Source organism: Hippopotamus amphibius, chromosome 5 (genome assembly GCF_030028045.1).
Source record: "Hippopotamus amphibius kiboko isolate mHipAmp2 chromosome 5, mHipAmp2.hap2, whole genome shotgun sequence".
Classification (NCBI taxonomy): Eukaryota; Metazoa; Chordata; class Mammalia; order Artiodactyla; family Hippopotamidae; genus Hippopotamus; species Hippopotamus amphibius.
In genome coordinates this window covers 83,671,656-83,689,242 of record NC_080190.1, presented here as the reverse complement: position 1 = coordinate 83,689,242, position 17,587 = coordinate 83,671,656, and the positions used below count along the sequence as shown (strand labels likewise).

The window sequence follows — 17,587 nt, the reverse complement described above, 5'->3', positions numbered from 1 at the left end:
ATAATGCAGTAGTTCATTTATACAGTCTTCAGTCATGAGTTTCCTATAAACGTCATCACTAAAACAAGCTAGGCCCTCAGGGATACCCCTCTGGGGCCCAGTGTGGGGGGCTCTGTGACACCCACACTCTGGTGACCTGCTGAGTGATTGTGGTGTTTTAGCTGGCGGAGGCAGTGACCTCAGACTCTGGACAGTGAACGGGGACCTCGTTGGACATGTCCACTGCAGAGAGATCATTTGTTCCGTGGCTTTCTCTAACCAGCCTGAGGGAATATCTATCAACGTGATTGCTGGGGGATTAGAAAATGGAATTGTAAGGTAAGAGGAGTTTTGATTTCTTTGTGTACTTTTGTTCATTAGGACACAGCAGTTTCAAAAATTAGTTTTTACTCTCTAAACATAACACTTAATATATAGAGATTTAAAATCACCTTCGGATAGAGGTTCTTCAGTTATTTGTTTTATTGCTAAATAATAAAGATAGCTTTAGTACATTTTGAAGTTTCACATTGTTTGTTAACTATAAAAGATTAAAAATATGCAAATATACAGTTAAGTTTCCTTACTCCCACACCTACCTGGGCACACTGCTGGGAAGTAACTACTGTTAATCGTTTATTGTGTTTCCTTCCAGATGATTTTTAACAAATAAACAAACACATAAGTTAAATTTTTAGTGAAGGAAACTTTAGTTTGCATAATTAGATGATGACTTTTTTCTTCCTCTAGGTTATGGAGTACTTGGGACTTAAAACCTGTGCGGGAAATTACATTTCCTAAATCAAATAAGCCTATTGTAAGGTAAAGCCTCCCCTACCGCCTCTATTCTTCATAAAATACTCTGACGCTTTTCTGGCAAGCGGCCTGAGGTGACCTCTAAAAATGGTTCGCTATTCAGTTGACCCAGAAAACCCCACAAAATCATGCAGGTCAAGAGGTTCAAACCTTCCTGTTCACTTTAAGAACACTCGTGAAACTGCCCAGGCCATGAAGGGTATGCATATCTGAAAAGCCACCCAGTATCTGAAGGATGTCACTTTAAAGAAGCAATGTGTGCCATTCCGTGGTTACAATGGGGGAGCTGGTAGGTGTGCCCAGGCCAAACAGTGGGGCTGGACGCAGGGTCGGTGGCCCAGAAAGAGTGCTGAATTTTTACTGCACGTGCTCAAAAATGCAGAGAGTAATGCTGAACTTAAGGGCTTAGATGTAGGTTCTCTGGTCATTGAGCACATCCAGGTGAACAAAGCCCCCAAGATGCGGCGAAGGGCTTACAGAGCTCATGGTCGGATCAACCCATACATAGCTCCCTGCCACACTGAGAGAGCCTTACTGAAAAACCAGAAGAGGAGGTTGCACAGAAGAAAAAGATATCCCAGAAAAAACTGAAGAAACAAAAACTTATGGCCCGGGAATGAATGCCACAAAAAATAAATGCAAATGTAAAAGCAAAAAGAAAAAAAGAAAGAAAATAAAATACTCTGTGACTATTTTTGTTGGAGCATACTTAACAAAACTGGTAAACAACCAGTTACCCTTTGCTCCGTTCACAGATTTGACTTTAAAAACTCAACTGGAAGTAAGCGATTCAAATTCTACTTTACTAAAATAAATTTGTTTTTAATCCACTAAATATAAAGTTTAATGAACCTAAATTAATTATTTATTAATGTTACTTTTTTTACCCTTTCCTCTTTCAGGGAAATAAAACACCTCCATAAAATAATCATCATTTAGTTCTATAGAGAGAAAATGCAGTACTGTTACGGTTTTAGACGTTTCCGATACCGAAGCAGTTGTTAAGCAATAAGGCTAAACAAAAGGGAAAAGAAAATATGACAGAACATACAGATCTTTTTGATCCTGGTCTGTACCACCTAGTTAGGATGAGCTCACAAACTCGCCAGCAGAGCAGTTAAGCTGTGTTAGAATTACAGTCAAAACCAGTGAGTTGTTGGCGGTCATTTTGTTTGTCTCTTTGCTCCAGTAAAGATATCTTAACTCCCTCACACTAATTTCCATACAGTCACCGATATGCTGATAAAATGTTCAGGGACACGGTGTATGAACAGGATTTTTTTTTTTTTTTTTTTTTTTACAGCCTGACATTTTCCTGCGATGGCCACCATCTGTACACAGCAAACAGTGATGGGACGGTGATCGCCTGGTGTCGGAAGGACCAGCAGCGCCTAAAACAGCCAATGTTCTATTCCTTCCTCAGCAGCTATGCAGCTGGATGAGTGAGGAGAACCTCACATTCTCCAAAGCACTTTAACTCCAAGCTAGATTTGCTGACTCCGCCAGTTTGGGGAGGTCAAACCTGAAGAAATGGATGACCAAACAGACCATCCAAGTGATAAAGTCTGTTCCTCTGGACAGAATTCTGCAGCCTCACAAGGTCCTGAGAGGAGAGTTTTTTCTAATTTAGTGATAACCCGGAGGGTTGTTTCAATATGCACTAACCAACAGCGTTTAAGTCTGGCACAGTAAATTAAAATCATGACTTTTTTTCCATAGAGGATGCTAAAGAAAAGATTAGCATCTCTCTATTTCTATTTTCTATTATTCCAAAAAAGCCAGTAAAATTTAAATTGGTTAGCTGATTGTTTAGATAAAATGCTGTAAAAGATTATATTTTAAAAGTGTTCTGCCAAGATAACACACCCACCCCACTCCCCCCAGCAAAGGAAAGATAAGGACAAAGAATTCTGGACTTGATCATGGCATTCTTTGCGAAGTATGTGATTCAGTAGGTGCCTGTACACCAAACATTTTTTTGGAATATCTGAATATTTGAATCTCAGTGTTAGGCAGTTTTTGCCTGTTGCCTTCTTAGCTCAACGTAGAACCAGAATTTTTTGACAGCCACAGACAACAACACAAGTATCTTTGATTTTCAGACACATTCTGTTTCTTCATAAAAATCCTACTTAAAATCTGTAACACTAGATATCAAATAGCCTTAGTTGAGTCACTAAAATTTAAACACAATGATGATTCTTTTAATATCTGCCATTTATAGAGTATTGAATACTTAACAATTTGCAATAGAAAGCCTCCACTACGGAAAAAGTTTGCACAGATATTAATAACGCAGTCATAAGGCATTTAATCTAATATGCAGGAGGAGTTTTCTTCCCCAAAACAGAAGTACAGAAGAAAAGAACACAGCTTACTTCGTTTTAAACAGGAGGCAGAATAATTCTTTTAGGAAGCAGTTTCCACTGTTTGGACTAACCTATACCACTTGAGAATTCTAGGAACAATAGAAAAATCTGTGTACTCCACAGCAAACTTACACACGATAAAGACAGAATCGCTAAAAATCCTGGACTAGTCTATCTCTATCATGATATTCCGGCTCTATTTTTACTTGGGGTGCTGCTTTATTGGCTTTGAAAACACTGTAAAATAAGCTCGGTAATGTTACCATGAGATGAAAAGATGTATTCCTGCCTAAGAATAACTTGAGTGTTTGTCATGGAAATTTAATTCATATGGTGTTTACAGAACTACTTTTGTAACTTCCAGACTTTCTAAAACATTCTGCATAAAAACTGTATAAAATACAATTCCAAAGTCTCTGCTGTCAAGATAAATACAAGAGTAGAAGCAAGTGGCCACGTATGCTTGTAAGCTTCAGTTGCATACACAGTGAAGAGCACTTCACGGCTGCATTTAGATCATGGTTTGCACAGGCCAACTATCAATTCTGAGGTCCAAGTAGATGCAGAGATGAGATTATTCCTATTCACGTTGAAGTGATTTGCTTTGTTTAAAAAAAAAATTGCAGCTATTGTCTAGCTTTTCTACTGAGAACTTTAGTCCCTTATTAGAATAAGGTTGCTACTCAGTTTTTTTTTTAAGGCTGAATTTCATCATTTATCTAAAGAGAAAATATGCAAAATAACTGGTCTTGTTAAGAGTGCAATATTATATTTTTATGTAAAAATAAAAAGTAAATTGGGGGGATTATTTATTCAGCATGAAACAATATGTATATGTTTGAAACACTTCATAATGTGCATGTTGTAGCAAGTATTTCTGTAAATTATCACAAGCTCTGTTATCTTTGTATACACTGCCACTTCAAATTGGGAATAAATTTCATAAAAACAGATTCAAGGACCTAATCTTAATACAATTTAAATATTATGACCAGATCTCAAATTGGTGGCTTTTTGTGGTACCCCATATAGTTTCTCTCTTCAGCGCCCCTATAAATTTATGTCACTAGAAAAGGATACCTTCCATTTCTTAATTGTGATCTTTGTGAGAAAGTGTATACTTCAGCCTTTTACTACCTTTACATGGAGTTTAGACAGAAGTCCTAAGGTCAAACCACTCATTTTTTAAAAAAAGAACATCCGTCCCTCCCCCTCCCAATAGCAAATCTGTATTGAGCTCCTACCTGGTACCAGGGGCCACAGTAAGCGCGGAGGTGCGGGTGTTCCTGCACCCTCGGAGAAACATGCTGTCAGTAACACACAGTGTGTGTAGTCACAAAATGTGGTAAGCGCGTGAAGGCAGTCTGAAGGAATATAACCGAAGAATGCAACCTAGGTCAAGGGCATCCAGGAACGTCAAGCTGTTGCTGACGTCTGAGGGATGCATAAAAGTTTTGACGGGCGCACATGGGAGCAGACATGGTCCAGACAGTACATCTACAAAGACCTGAGGCAGAAGCGTCAGTGACCAGAGGCCCCATGAGGAAACACCTCAGCTCCTCGGGTGGGTCTTGCAAAAGGTGGGTGAATTCAACCACCAGCACTCCAAGAACTCAGAATTATTCTTTCTTTCTGCTTTGCATCTGCGGTATGTGAAGGATTCTCAAGACTAGAGCACACCAGCTTCGGGGTGTCTGTTCTCCCAAAGAACTCAGGAGCGGCATGTGTCAGTGTAAGCCTGCCAACCTGGATGTCCCCGCTTTACCTGCACGTCTCAGAGTGCCTCTTCCTTTCTGCGGCGTTCACTGATTGCAAGCCCCATGCTAGGTGATGGGGGAGGGGAGGGGAGGAGCGGGGAATTCTCTCTAGCCCCTTAGAGCTCATTCCTGGTGATGTGTTTCTCGCTATTCTGGATGACCTGTTAATGTTCTGAATCAGAGACAGAAGAGCTACAAGGGGTTCCGGTTCAAGATAGTGACATAGGAGGACCCTAGGCTCACCCCCTCCCGAGGACACCCTCAAGCTACAGGACACCCAAGAACTAGCGAAGCAAATCCTAGACTCTGGTGAACAAAAACCACATCAAAACCGGTAGGGGAGGCTGAGACACACTCTCACCGTAAACCCCGCTCCCGGCACAGCAACCCACAGTCGGGGGTGGGGCTGGGGGCACTGACAGCTCCCAGCTTCTCCCCGAGGAGTGAAGTCTTTCAACCCCACATCAGCACCCCAACTTTTGAAACCTGCACCTGAGCGACGAACCCCCCAAAAACTTCTCGCTTGGAAAGCCTTGGGGCTGCGTCCCCAAGACCCACGAGGCGATAGCATCAGAGAAGCAGACCTTCAAGGGCTTTCCTGGACTGACCAGGCGAACGCCCCAGGGCCCAGCACAAGGCCAGGGACTGAACTGTGCCGGTGTTTCTGTGTAAGGCCTATTGCCTATCTTGAGCGCTTCAGCCCGAGGGGCAGGCATTTAACACACAACTGGAGGCCACTGAAATACTCCCAAAGATGACAGAGGCAGCAGACACCATCTTCGTGCTCACCCCCTCCTTTCCTGGGATCTCCCCGAAAGGGGGACGTGTCATGTCTGGGGCCCCGGCTTTTGCAGCTGCCTCCTGGGGGGTGCCCCCTGACCACCTGGCTCTGGTGACCAATCAGGCTTAGATTCCTGGGACCCACAGGACTGTCACAAGTGGAGAAATAGTTCCTAACCAGCTACCACCCAGGGCACAGCACAGAAGCAGCAAACTCCCAGTCTTTCCATGAAAGAGGTCGGTGAGCTTATCTTCATAGTTGTGGGGCAGGGGTGAGGGCTGCTGATTAAACACACAGCCTGAGGCCGACGACTGTCCTCTCCAGAGAAGAGGCTAGTGGGTGTCACATTCGTGCTCTCCCTCTGCCCTGCCCAGGGCTCCAGTGTCTCAGAGAAAGGAGCTTGTGACATATCTAGCATTGCCACCCAGAGGCCATATCCCTTGGAAGCCTGGCTCTGGTGGCCAGCGGGCTTGTGTTCACGGATTCAAGGGAACGGTAGCAAAGAAACAGTTCTTAACTCACACGCCAGGGCTCAGTGCAGAGGGAGCAGACAGAAACGCCCATCCTCCAGTCTTCCCCAGAAAGAGGTCTATTTGTGTTACTTTAAAAGCTGCTGCCTGAGGGTCCAGCTTCCAATCAGCCTTTAGAAAAAAGCCTTTAGTCGCCTAGGCCTTCGCTGACTTCCACAGAGCAGACTCAAGCAGTTACTGCTCACAACAACAGACTCACAGGACTCCTGGTTCCTCCTGAAGGGAAATACACAACAATGTGATGCAGACCTTTGAGCTGTTCTACAGAAACTAAGGCCCCCCACCCGGTAGAGGATAGTTACTAGACACTGACCACAAGCACGTCGACTCCAGACTAGCTGGAACTGGAAGGCTGAGAATCCGCAAACCACCAGCCAATCCGAAGAAGGTCCACGAGCTGATCTCATATCCTACGACCCTCTCCTCTAACACTGACTTTAAAAACCCTGGCCTGAAAGCCATCGGGGAGTCCGGGTCTCTGGAGCACGAGCTGCTTGGCGGGGCAATAAACCTTTCTCTGCTCCAACTCCAATATTTCAGCTTGTTTGGTCTCACTGTGCATGGGCGCACAGTGAGCAATAGTTTCTGACAAGCCAGCCAGGAGCCCATGCGCGTGGCAGGTGGACCCAGCCCCTTCCCTGGGGCCCCAGGAGCTGCGGAAACTCGTTTTGCTCCAGGGAGCTCAGAAGAGAAGCATTCTGACTTACTGTCAGCCTTCGTTTTCATGTGGGGGTAAGTCACCGCGGCTGGTGCAAGCTGGAAATTCGCGGTCTCCATCCGGCACGTGTCCTTTTGGAAAATGAACCAATCTGGGCTGTTCTCTTTTGGGAGCGGGGCTAATCTGGTCTTGAGGTCTCCATCTGCAAGGGGGCATGGAATTGTCAGGCAACACCCATCTGCTCTTTTGTCTGTGTGACTGTGTTTGTTGTTCGTATGTGTGGGTATCAGTACTCGCGTTTTTGACAAAATGGGAAATAGTAACTTCACCCCCGTCTGCCCGAGTCCTGGAGGCTGATCAGGACACCTAATCACTAAAGGCTTCAGTGAATAATGTGTCTCTCTTCCTGGTTTTGACCCTCGTTAGGGGGTCCTGGCTCTGACAACCCAAAGGGGCCCTGGTTTTCACTTTTGTTAGAAGGTTCCGGTAAGTTGAATTATTTATAGAGGGGCAGCAGTTTGGTATACCCAAACAACCTGAGTCTGCACTTTTAAATTATCAGTTGGAAGAAATTACCCACTCTCTAGAGAAGGACATTTTCCGTGGGCTAAGAACAGCCAAATCTGTGTCTCCACCAACCCTTATTATAGACCTCTTGGTAGCTGGAGGCAGATCCTCAACCGAGATCCAAGGATACTGGCAACCGGACGTCAGTCCCCTGGCACAGCCTATTAGGGTGCATTCTGGGTCACTGGAAACTCCATGGCTCTACCCCAATGACAAGAAAACAACTCATTTTATTTTGTAATACTGGCTGGCTGCAATACTAACTAGGTGACCAGGAGAAATGACCAGAAAGTAGCTCATTAAATCATAGCACCATGTTCCAACTAGACTTATCCCGTGAGAGAAGAGAAAATGAGGTGAGATGCCCTATGTACAATGCTTTCGGGCTCCTTACCAGAGCAGGGACTCCAGAAGAAATGCAGACTTAGGCCTGCTCAGCTATCTGACTCAGGGAGGAAGACCTCGCTCCCCGTTTTGAAAGGACCCCCTGAAGACCCCTGAGATTTTCCTTTGCCCCCCAGTGCTCCAAATACTCACCACGAACTTCAAAAGACTGCTGTAGGACCTAACACCCCCACCTCCCAACCAAGAGGTGGCAGAAGAAGAAGATGAAGCAGCAAGGTGCCTTGCTTGCAGTAGCACCGCAGACCACCCAGGTACCCCGGGGAGAAGAGAATAAGGAAACCTCACAGGTGAGCACCCCTGCCCCCAACGTGGGACGTGGGACAGGCAGGCGGCCAACAAAGCTGGGACCTAGTCAATGCACTTCCTGCAAGAAAGAGGGAAGGCCCCAGCTAACCCCCCTTCTTTTCAGCTCCTGCTAATGAAGCTGCAGCCTGGGGGCTCCCCAGCTGGCCCCTGAGAACACCACCCCCATCTCCCCTGAGGAGCCCTAGTCACCCTAGAAGTCGGGGGGGGGGGAGCCAACTGAGTTTTTATTAGATACCAGAGCCACATTCTCAGTGTTGACAACCCGAAGGGGCCCACTCGTCGAGACACCAAAGGGATGTCAGGAAAGGAAGATACGAGGAAATCTTGCCCTGAACATTCCCCAGACAAGGCTCATTTGACAATCTAAAACTGGTTTTGCACACGGGCATGCAAACACCACCAGGAGCTAGGGCAGGGTTGAACAAGATTCATCTCCCCACCAAAAAAAAAGAAAAAAGATGTATCTCCTACACGTCGACTCCTTCAGGACTGGGAGAGGTGGCTGTTTTATCTGATGCGTAGACACCAACACAGAGTCCAGGAAAATGAAGAAACAAATATGCTCCCAACAAAAGAACAGGATAGAACCTCAGAAAAATTCCTTGATGAAACAGAGATGAGTGACTTACCTGAAAAGAGTCATAAAGATGCTTACCCAAGGCAGGAGGAACGTGCACTGATGAAATAAAAATTCACACTCTAAGGCGAGACGAGAAAAATTTACACATGAAACTGTTTCCCAGCCTATTGGGGCCTCCTCTCCCCCACCCCCACCCCCAGTGTGCACTGTGCGTCTATATCACGTGCCAGCCAGGCCTCCCCCGTGGCCTCCCTCTGCCACCAGCCAGTAAATCCTGAGACGATAACACTCCTTTCTCAATACAGTAAGGGGTCACGGTGACCTACCACTCACCTCTTCCGTGCAGACATCTTTGGTGAACTTTATGTATAACTGATCATTTCCCTTAAAGACAGTGATTATTGCAGAGCAGACTGGTCAGATAACCTGGAGAGAGACCGGGCGGCACCTAATGGAAGTTCTTGGCTTAAATATTTACTTATGATCTTATTAATGTTATTAGCTATATTACTTGTATTCTGCCTATTTTACAAGATTATTGTTTCTCGCATTACCAAACGTGTGGCTGAACCTCAGATAAAATTAACGATGATCAGACAACTTGAAAGGGTTGACCAGATATACAGTTCTGTAAGAGCAATGATTCTAACAGTGTAACTCTAGATACAGGAAGAAGCAACACGAGGGAACCATTTCCTGGCCCGTAACAGACCAGTGAGACGGCTAATCCAGAAGCTTCTGGCTACTGTTAACAGAGCCTAGTCCAGTAACAGCCCAGTAAGTGGCCTATCAGCAAAATCTTTGCCCGACCTTGGGATGAGCATTCCAAGCACCACGGAACACACTGGTCATGAAATGCCTCCCAAACCTTGGCTGAAACTGAAACCAAAAGGGAAGGGATTGTAGAATCAAGAATACTGCTTACCATCCAGTTCTACAAGAATCAAACCATTACCACTGCAGTCGCTGACCTACAGTCCACTTTGAAAGGAATCCAGGGTGACGATCAGGATGAGGCACTCTCTGCTCTGGGAAAATTGACAGACCTGGTCCTATGATAGTTAGATGATATTTTCAGGAGACGTTTTTTATGAGCCTGGATTCTTGCACCTTTCCATACTTAGAAAAGCACCAAAACCGTTAACGAAGATCTCTGTGCCTCACGGCTTGCAGCCGGCTTCTACTGAGATGTGGGCTTGATTCCACGCGCCCTTCACCAAAATCACATACATCCTGAGCTCCCCTGCCCCCCACCTCTTTGGAACAGTTCTCAGAGCTCTCTGGGAGGCTGTCTCCCAGATTACAACCCTGCGTGTGGCTCGCAAAAAACTTTCCCTTTCTTTCTTAGACTGACTATTGACAATCTTTTCACTGACATCTACAAGAACGGTGCATGAACAAAATGAGAATTTCAACAAAGAGAAAGAAAACATAAGAAAGTACCCAAAGAGTGATCACAGAGCTGAAGAATACAGTGAGCTGAAAGATATAATACAGTGGCTCAACAACGGACGAGAAGAAAGGATGAGTGAATCCAAGACAGGAAGGGCAGTGGAACTCATCCAGTCTGAGCAGCTAAAAGAAAAAAGAATGAAAAAGAGTGAAGCAAGCTTAAGGGACTTGTGGGAAAACATCAAGCAGACCAATATTTGCATTATAGGGATCCAGAAGAAGAGAGAGGCGAGTAAAAGACTTTTTTGGAGAAATAATGGCTGAAAACTTCCCTAACCTGGGGAAGAAAACAGAAGTCCAGACCCAGAAGACCCAGAGAGTTCCAAATAAAATGAACCCAAGGGAACCCACACCAAGATACCTTATAATTAAATTGCCAAAAGTTAAGGAAGGGTTACAAGACAATATTTAGAAAAGTGAGTAGTGGAGGAAAGAAATTCAGTAGCTTAGTATTTGGAGATTGAAACTACTGGAGGTTTTGAAGTATCCATATTACCCTTACTTTGCTGATTATCCTTCAACTATTTCCAATTTGTCCCAAACTGGGGGCAAGATATCCCCAGTTATTTCCAATCTGTCCAATCCTTGGACAGCTCTATTATTTTTCAATGTACTCCTCAGGATAGCATTCCATATACTGTGAAGCCAAAGCATTTCAAAATGTAACAGGCTTAAAACCTTGCATAAGCAGCTGGGGTAGGGAGGGAAGATGGGGGATAAAACAAAACAAAGAATTGCCATTTGAAATAACAACTCAAGATTGAGGTCAAAGGGAAGCAAAAGAGGTTTTAGGTTCAGCACAAACGGGTATTTTGGAGTATCGCACACAAAGAGTATTAACACACACGGAATTTGTCAGCTTTTCTCCCCAGGTTATATCCAGTTTTAAACTCCACAGTTTAAAAAGCAGCTACATACTATTTACAATAGCCAGGACATAGAAGCAACCTAAATGCCCATCAACAGATGAATGGATAAAGAAGATGTGGCACATATATACAATGGAATATTAGCCTAAAAAGGAATGAAATTGAGTTATTTGTAGTGACGTGGATGGACCTAGAGTCTGTCATACAGAGCGAAGTAAGCCAGAAAGAGAAAAATAAATACCGTATGCTAACTCATGTTTACGGAATCTCAAAAAATGGTACTGATGAACCCAATGACAGGGCAAGAATAAAGATGCAGATGTAGAGAACGGGCTTGAGGACATGGGGTGGAGGGCGAAGGGGAAGCTGGGATGAAGTGAGAGTATAGCATTGACATATATACACTACCAAATGTAAAATAGATAGCTAGTGGGAAGCTGCTGCATAACACAGGGAGATCAACTCGATGATGGGTGATGACTAAGAGGGGTGGGAAGGAGTTGCGGGAGGGAGGGGATATGGGGATATACGTATAAATAGAGCTGATTCACTTTGTTGTACAGCAGAAACTGGCACAACACTGTAAAGCAATTATACTCCAATAAAGAGCTTAAAAAAAAAGCAGCTACATTTGTCAATACAAAATATACACACTTGACTGTACACTGAGTTGGGAAGGAGAAGCCGCTATTTTTATTTATATGAGCTGAACAAAAAAATACATCCTACCACTTTGGGGATGCTGGGTTGCAACTCAGCTATTTGAGAGAAACTAAATAATACAATGTGTCCTTTGAGGCCAAAATGCCTAGAAGATCATCTGAGTCTGGGCTGCAATATTCTTGCTCCAGCGCTGAGCTTGTTTTTTCTCTCATGAACAGAGTTAATGAGAGATAAGCTTAGAAAAGAGTGTTTTGTGGCAAAGTTTGGCTCATTGCTAAAGTAAATTAAACTGGTCTTACCAAAATTTCTGAAGGCTGATCATAATAAGTCATTCTTTCATTCTCAGATCTTAATTTTGTTAAAAGAGCTTTAAAAATCATTAGAATCCTGTTTCAAGCATTAAGATAAAAGACTATCTTTTCTGAGATTTTAGGGAAAAACTAAACTGTAATTTTCATACTTGTTGATATGCTCTAAATACAAATGGTTAATTACCTAATTTCATTAGGTGCTTTCTATAGATAATGTCATACATACAGTTTTATTACAACCAAGTAAAATCAACTCATGTGTACTCCTAGTTAGATAAGAATTACATATCTGCTTTATATTTGATGATGGTCTGGAGAACACAGTTGCAAGGTCTGATGCCTCTCAGCCTGTAGCTGAGACTGAAGGAACACCTTTCTAGCCTATGCACCTTTATACACAAGCATCGCTCTTTGGTCCTCAGTGCAGGCTTCATTTGCATCATTGCAGCTTCAGTTCTGCTGCGTTAGATACTGGTGCTTTATACCAGTGCTCACTGAGTGACCCGGCCTCTTCCCCACTGCTTTATGTTAAACTGGTGGTCTCTTTCCTCCTGCATTTTCCTGAATTTTAAATCTTTCAGTTATTACAATTGATTGTTTCACATATACTCAGTGTTGAGAAATCTTTCTCCTATGAACATACATGAGTTTTGAAAATATACAAAAGTCATTCTGAGCTGAATCTGATAAAATATTTAATAACTGTTTTAGTCAAAAACAAAGTACAATTACAAGATAATAAAAAAAAGTGTGTGTATGATTTTGCAGGTAATTCCAAAAGAGGAATTTTTTAAATATTTTGAGCAATTCACAGTATCACTGGAATAGGGTAGATTAGGTATATACTGAGAAAGAAGGATGGATGGATGGATGGATGGATGGATGGGTGGATGGGTGAGTGGATGGGTGGACAGATACAGTATGTCTCATTTGTTTGTTTCTTTGCTTGTTTTTAAGAAAATGTTCTAACTCAAAATAAACTACTAAGTCCTAGGTTACCTTTCCTTATCTTTGGATAATGTCTTTCACAGAACCTGAAGCCCACATTTGGGATATCTTCACTTACACACTTTCCAAAGTTTCTTCTTTGCTAAGAAACTCCCTACCGTGCAGTGAACATATCTGACTTCCCCCAAAGAGTCTCTTACCCTCTTTCTTGTCCTCTGGGTCAGTAGATCCATGTTTATCTCAGGATAATTATTATACAAAATATAAAAATAGGATAAGAATGACAGAGTTGTGTACACATGTCCATCCAGGGATCACAGTAGCTCCTTATAGATCCCCCAAAAAGGCTCATTTACACCCCTGTTTAAGACCCAAAATTTGGCTAGCACTCAGAGATGAATTATGCCAGAAACAGTCTCTTTCAATCTGGGAATCCTTATATTTTCTTTGTGCAATAAATCACTCCATGTCAGACAACATTTTGCAGTTTTTAGTTATTTCTATTAACTGATCCTTGAAAACTTGTTATCCAGGAAAAATGTTCAAAAGCCAAGGCTTTTGATAATTTTCCTCCTAAGTGGGGCCAGTCATATACCAAACTGCCTTTGCTGAATCCTTAAAAATATTTAAAGTTAAGCAGATTAATAAGCACATGGTTCTTCTTGATATCCCATTAAACACAGAGTCGCATTTAACGTGCCTTAAGCCTCTACAACATACCGGACACAAATGTTTATAAGATGGGCTCTTAAAGAACACATAGTATAGTGGAAAGAGGTATGGTTTTTTTTTTTTTTTTTTTGCTGACAGATTTCTTAATTTATAGACTCTTTTTAAGATCTAAACATTTAGTGCTTAAAATGAAGCTATACAGAAACACAAACAAACCAAATGTCAACAGCAGAATGGATAAAGAAACAGTGGTGCGTTCAGAAGTGGAATGCTACCCACATGGAAAGAGGTATGCTTTAAAAAACAAAAATTGTGATATAATCACGTACATTGTATAATAGAGGTTTTATGGATCAGACTGACTAAAATGGAAAGTGGGGGAGCAAACAGGTCAGGTTTCCCAAAGATATTAGTGATTTAGCCAAATCTTGAAAAAAACAGAAATTTACTAGATTTGGGCCACGGTAGAAGGAAACCAGTGTTGTCCAGACTCAAAGGTGTAAGAAAGCAAGAAGTAGAAGCAGTCAGTGTGTCAGGGACAGAAGGTGAACATGAGGGAGTGAGAGGAAATTAAACTAAAAAGATAGGCCAAGAACTTCTGCTCCCATCCACTCTGGGGAAACTGGGATCAGATGCACCCTTCCATCGTAAACAACTGGAAACTGGAGACACTATGTGGAACAAGGATTTTCAAACAGTGAAAAACAAGCAGCACAGGTCTGTGATCCCTGAGAAAGAGGCTGCAAACTAAGTGAACCCTGTCATTGATTCAGTTTTCTGCCTGGGGGCACTTACAAGCCACGTGCAGAAGGGGATCCTGAGAAGAATACAGAAGCCTTGAGCTGAGGATCCGAGATTCGGGTCTGGGAGGCTGAGAAACTGGAATTTGTGGCACAGAGTTCCATCAGAAGGCTGCTTCCCAAAGAGAACCAGGTTTCTAATTGTGGAGCCCTTGGAGGCTCTGGCTGAATGCTGTCATTTGTACAGAAGATAAGATGCCCTAGGTCTGAGCAAAGAATGTCCAGGGATCTGTAAGCTGAACAATTCCGAGAGCTCCTGGGGGGTTGAGATACATTAGAGTTCCAACCCATCAAAGAGGAAGAGTTCATTGAACATACAAGCATCCAGTTGAGACCTCAGAAGAGTCATACTACAGTAGGAAAGCTAAACTAGTCCTAGAATAAAGGCTAAAGTCCTTTAAAATCAGTATCCAAGCTATCAAACTAATCCATAAGGAACTTAACTGCCTGCCAGGACAAAGTCCCTCCTCTTTAAGTCGACAAAATCTAGGCACACAACGACATACGTTTACAATGTTTAGCATCTAATTTAAAAATTACTAGATATGGCAAGAAGAAAATGTGACCCAAAACAGCAGAAAACTTATTTCAAAGAAAGAGACCAAGAAAAGAAAGAAATAATAGAATTCACAGAGAAGCATAATACAATAGTTATTATAAGTAGCTATTATAAATATGCTCAAGGATTTAAAGAAAAACAAATCTAATGAGAAAAATGGAAGAGTAGAAAAACTAAATGAAACTTCTAAAGATAAGCATACAATATCTGAAATGAAAAAATTTTTAGATTTTATGTGATTTATCTTTAAATTTTTTTCCAGTTTTACTGAGGTATAATTGACAACAAACAACCCAATGAAAAAAATGGGCAGAAGACCTAAATAGACATTTCTCTAAAGAAGACATACAGATGGCCAATAAGCACATAAAAAGATGCTCAACATTGCTAATTATTAGAGAAATGAAAATCAAAACCACAACGAGGTACCACCTCACACCAGTCAGAATGGCCATCATCAAAAAGTCTACAAATAACAAGTACTGGAGAAGGTGTAGCGAAAAGGGAACCCTCCTACACTGCTGGTTGGAATGTAAATTGTTCCAGCCACTATGGAGAACAGTATGCGGGTTCCTCAAAAAACTAAAAATAGAACTACCGTATGATCCAGCAATCCTACTCCCGGGCATACATCCAAAGAAAATGAAAACACTAATTTGAAAAGATACAAGCCCCTCAATGTTCACAGCAGCACTGTTTACAATAGCCAAGATATAGAAGGAACCTAAGTGTCCATCAACAGATGAGTGGATAAAGAGGATGTGGTACATACATACAATGGAATACTACTCAACCATAATAAAAAAAAGTATGACATTTTGCCATTTGTAACAACATGGATGGACCTGGAGGGTATTTAGTGAAATAAATCAGATAGAGAAAGACAAATACTGTATGTTATCACTTATGTGTGGAATCTAACAAATAAAACAAATGAATATAAGAAAAAAGAAACAGACTCGGATATAGAGAACAAACTAGCAGTTACCAGTGGGGAGAGAAAATGGGAGCAGGGCAAGATAGAGGTATGGGATTAAGAGATACAAATTACTACTTATAAAATAAACTACAAGGATATATTATTCAGCACAGGGAATACAGCCAATATTTATAATAAATTTAAATGGAGTATAATTACAAAAATTTTGACTTACTATGTTGTACACCTAAAACTAATATTGTAAATTAACTATACCTCAATTTTGAGAAAAAAAAAGACAGGAAAAAGGGAATGAACAATAACAGGACAAAAAGCAAACAAACAAATAGCAAGACTGTAGATTTAAACCCAACCACATGATAATTACATGAGAAGTAAATGACCCACACACTCCAATTAAAAGGCCCAGTTTGTCAGGCTCAATAAAAAAGCAAGATCCAACTCTATGCTGTCTGCAAAAATAGAGAATCCCACTTTAAGAATAAAGATACAGATAAGTTAAAGGTAAAAGGATGGGAAAAGATACATCAGCACACACCAACCTAAGAAATCTGCAGTGACTATAGCTCTATCAGAAAAAGACATCAGATCCAGGGGCAAAGGAAGGAAAATGGATGGCTAGGGTCTGAAGCCAGGTGTCAGGTGATTGCAGCTAATGAAATACAATTTACATTTTAAGGCAGGACAAGAAAATTTAAACACAATACTGTCTCTTTCTGTCGTTTGGGCCTCCTCCTTCCCTCCCTCCCTAATAAGCAGTGTGCTATTTTGTTACACATTAACCAGACCTTCTCAAGGATGAGTGCCTGCTGGGCCACAGATTTTTTTTTTTTTTTTTTCCTCTTTCTTCTGAGTCTATCAGTGTAAAAGAATAGCCTTCTTTCCCAACTCTGTAGGGAGTCACGGTGACTTACTGCTTTGGATGGGCTTACCTGGACTATATATCCTTGGGGAACTTCATGTAAAACATCAATATGTCATTTGATATATGATCTTTGGTCTCGAAAATGTCTATGACTGTGCCTTCGACTTCTAACAGGTGGAACAGTTCTCAGAGCTTTCTGAGAGTCTGTCTCAGGGTTATAATCCTCAGTTTGGCCCGAATAAAATTCCCTTTTTTTTCTTCTTGGTTTGATTGTTAATTGTATTTTCATCCACACAGCAGTCTTGGGTGGTGAATACAGATAGAATCAGAATCACTTGGAAGGCCAATTGCTGGGCCCCACCCCCGGAGTTTCTGAGTCAGTAGGGCTGGGATGGGTCCTGGGAGTTTGCCTTTCTAACAAGTCCCCGGGTTAAGCTGATGCTGCTGGCCTAGGGATTCACTCTGGAGCCACTGGCTCAGACTGACCCTCTTCTTTCTCTTTAAAATGGACATAATTCTACTTTAAGGGATATTGTAATAAATTAAAAAGATAAAATGAGTGAGTGAGGACTCTCAAAGGGTAGAAACTGATTTCCCTTACAATTGCCCGGCTGGGATTGACTGAGGTGAGAGTTGGGATAATAAGGATAGAGGATTCTGCCTTATCCAACCAACTGCTGAGTGGTGCCCTTGAGTCAGTAAACAGAGGAGAATAGAGTTTGGGGTGGAAATAATGAGCCCAATTTTGGATCTGTTGAAT

General features: G+C 42.2%; 1 protein-coding gene and 1 pseudogene across 6 annotated transcripts in view; both read left to right on the top strand.

Annotated features, from left to right (window-relative positions):
• The window catches only part of LYST (lysosomal trafficking regulator), a 195,958-nt gene extending 191,811 nt beyond the window's left edge, over positions 1-4,147 (top strand). For 5 of the 6 annotated variants that reach the window (XM_057734359.1, XM_057734357.1, XM_057734360.1 and 2 more), the window contains 3 exons: positions 162-318; positions 730-801; positions 2,099-4,147. In XM_057734359.1, the coding sequence (XP_057590342.1) occupies positions 162-318; positions 730-801; positions 2,099-2,237 (368 nt within the window). In that variant the 3' untranslated portion in view covers positions 2,238-4,147. The remainder of the gene's footprint in view (positions 1-161; positions 319-729; positions 802-2,098) is intronic. The other variant, XM_057734361.1, reaches the window with a different exon arrangement.
• Positions 820-2,088, top strand: LOC130853124 (60S ribosomal protein L17-like; annotated as a pseudogene).
• Positions 4,148-17,587: the final 13,440 nt, after the last annotated feature.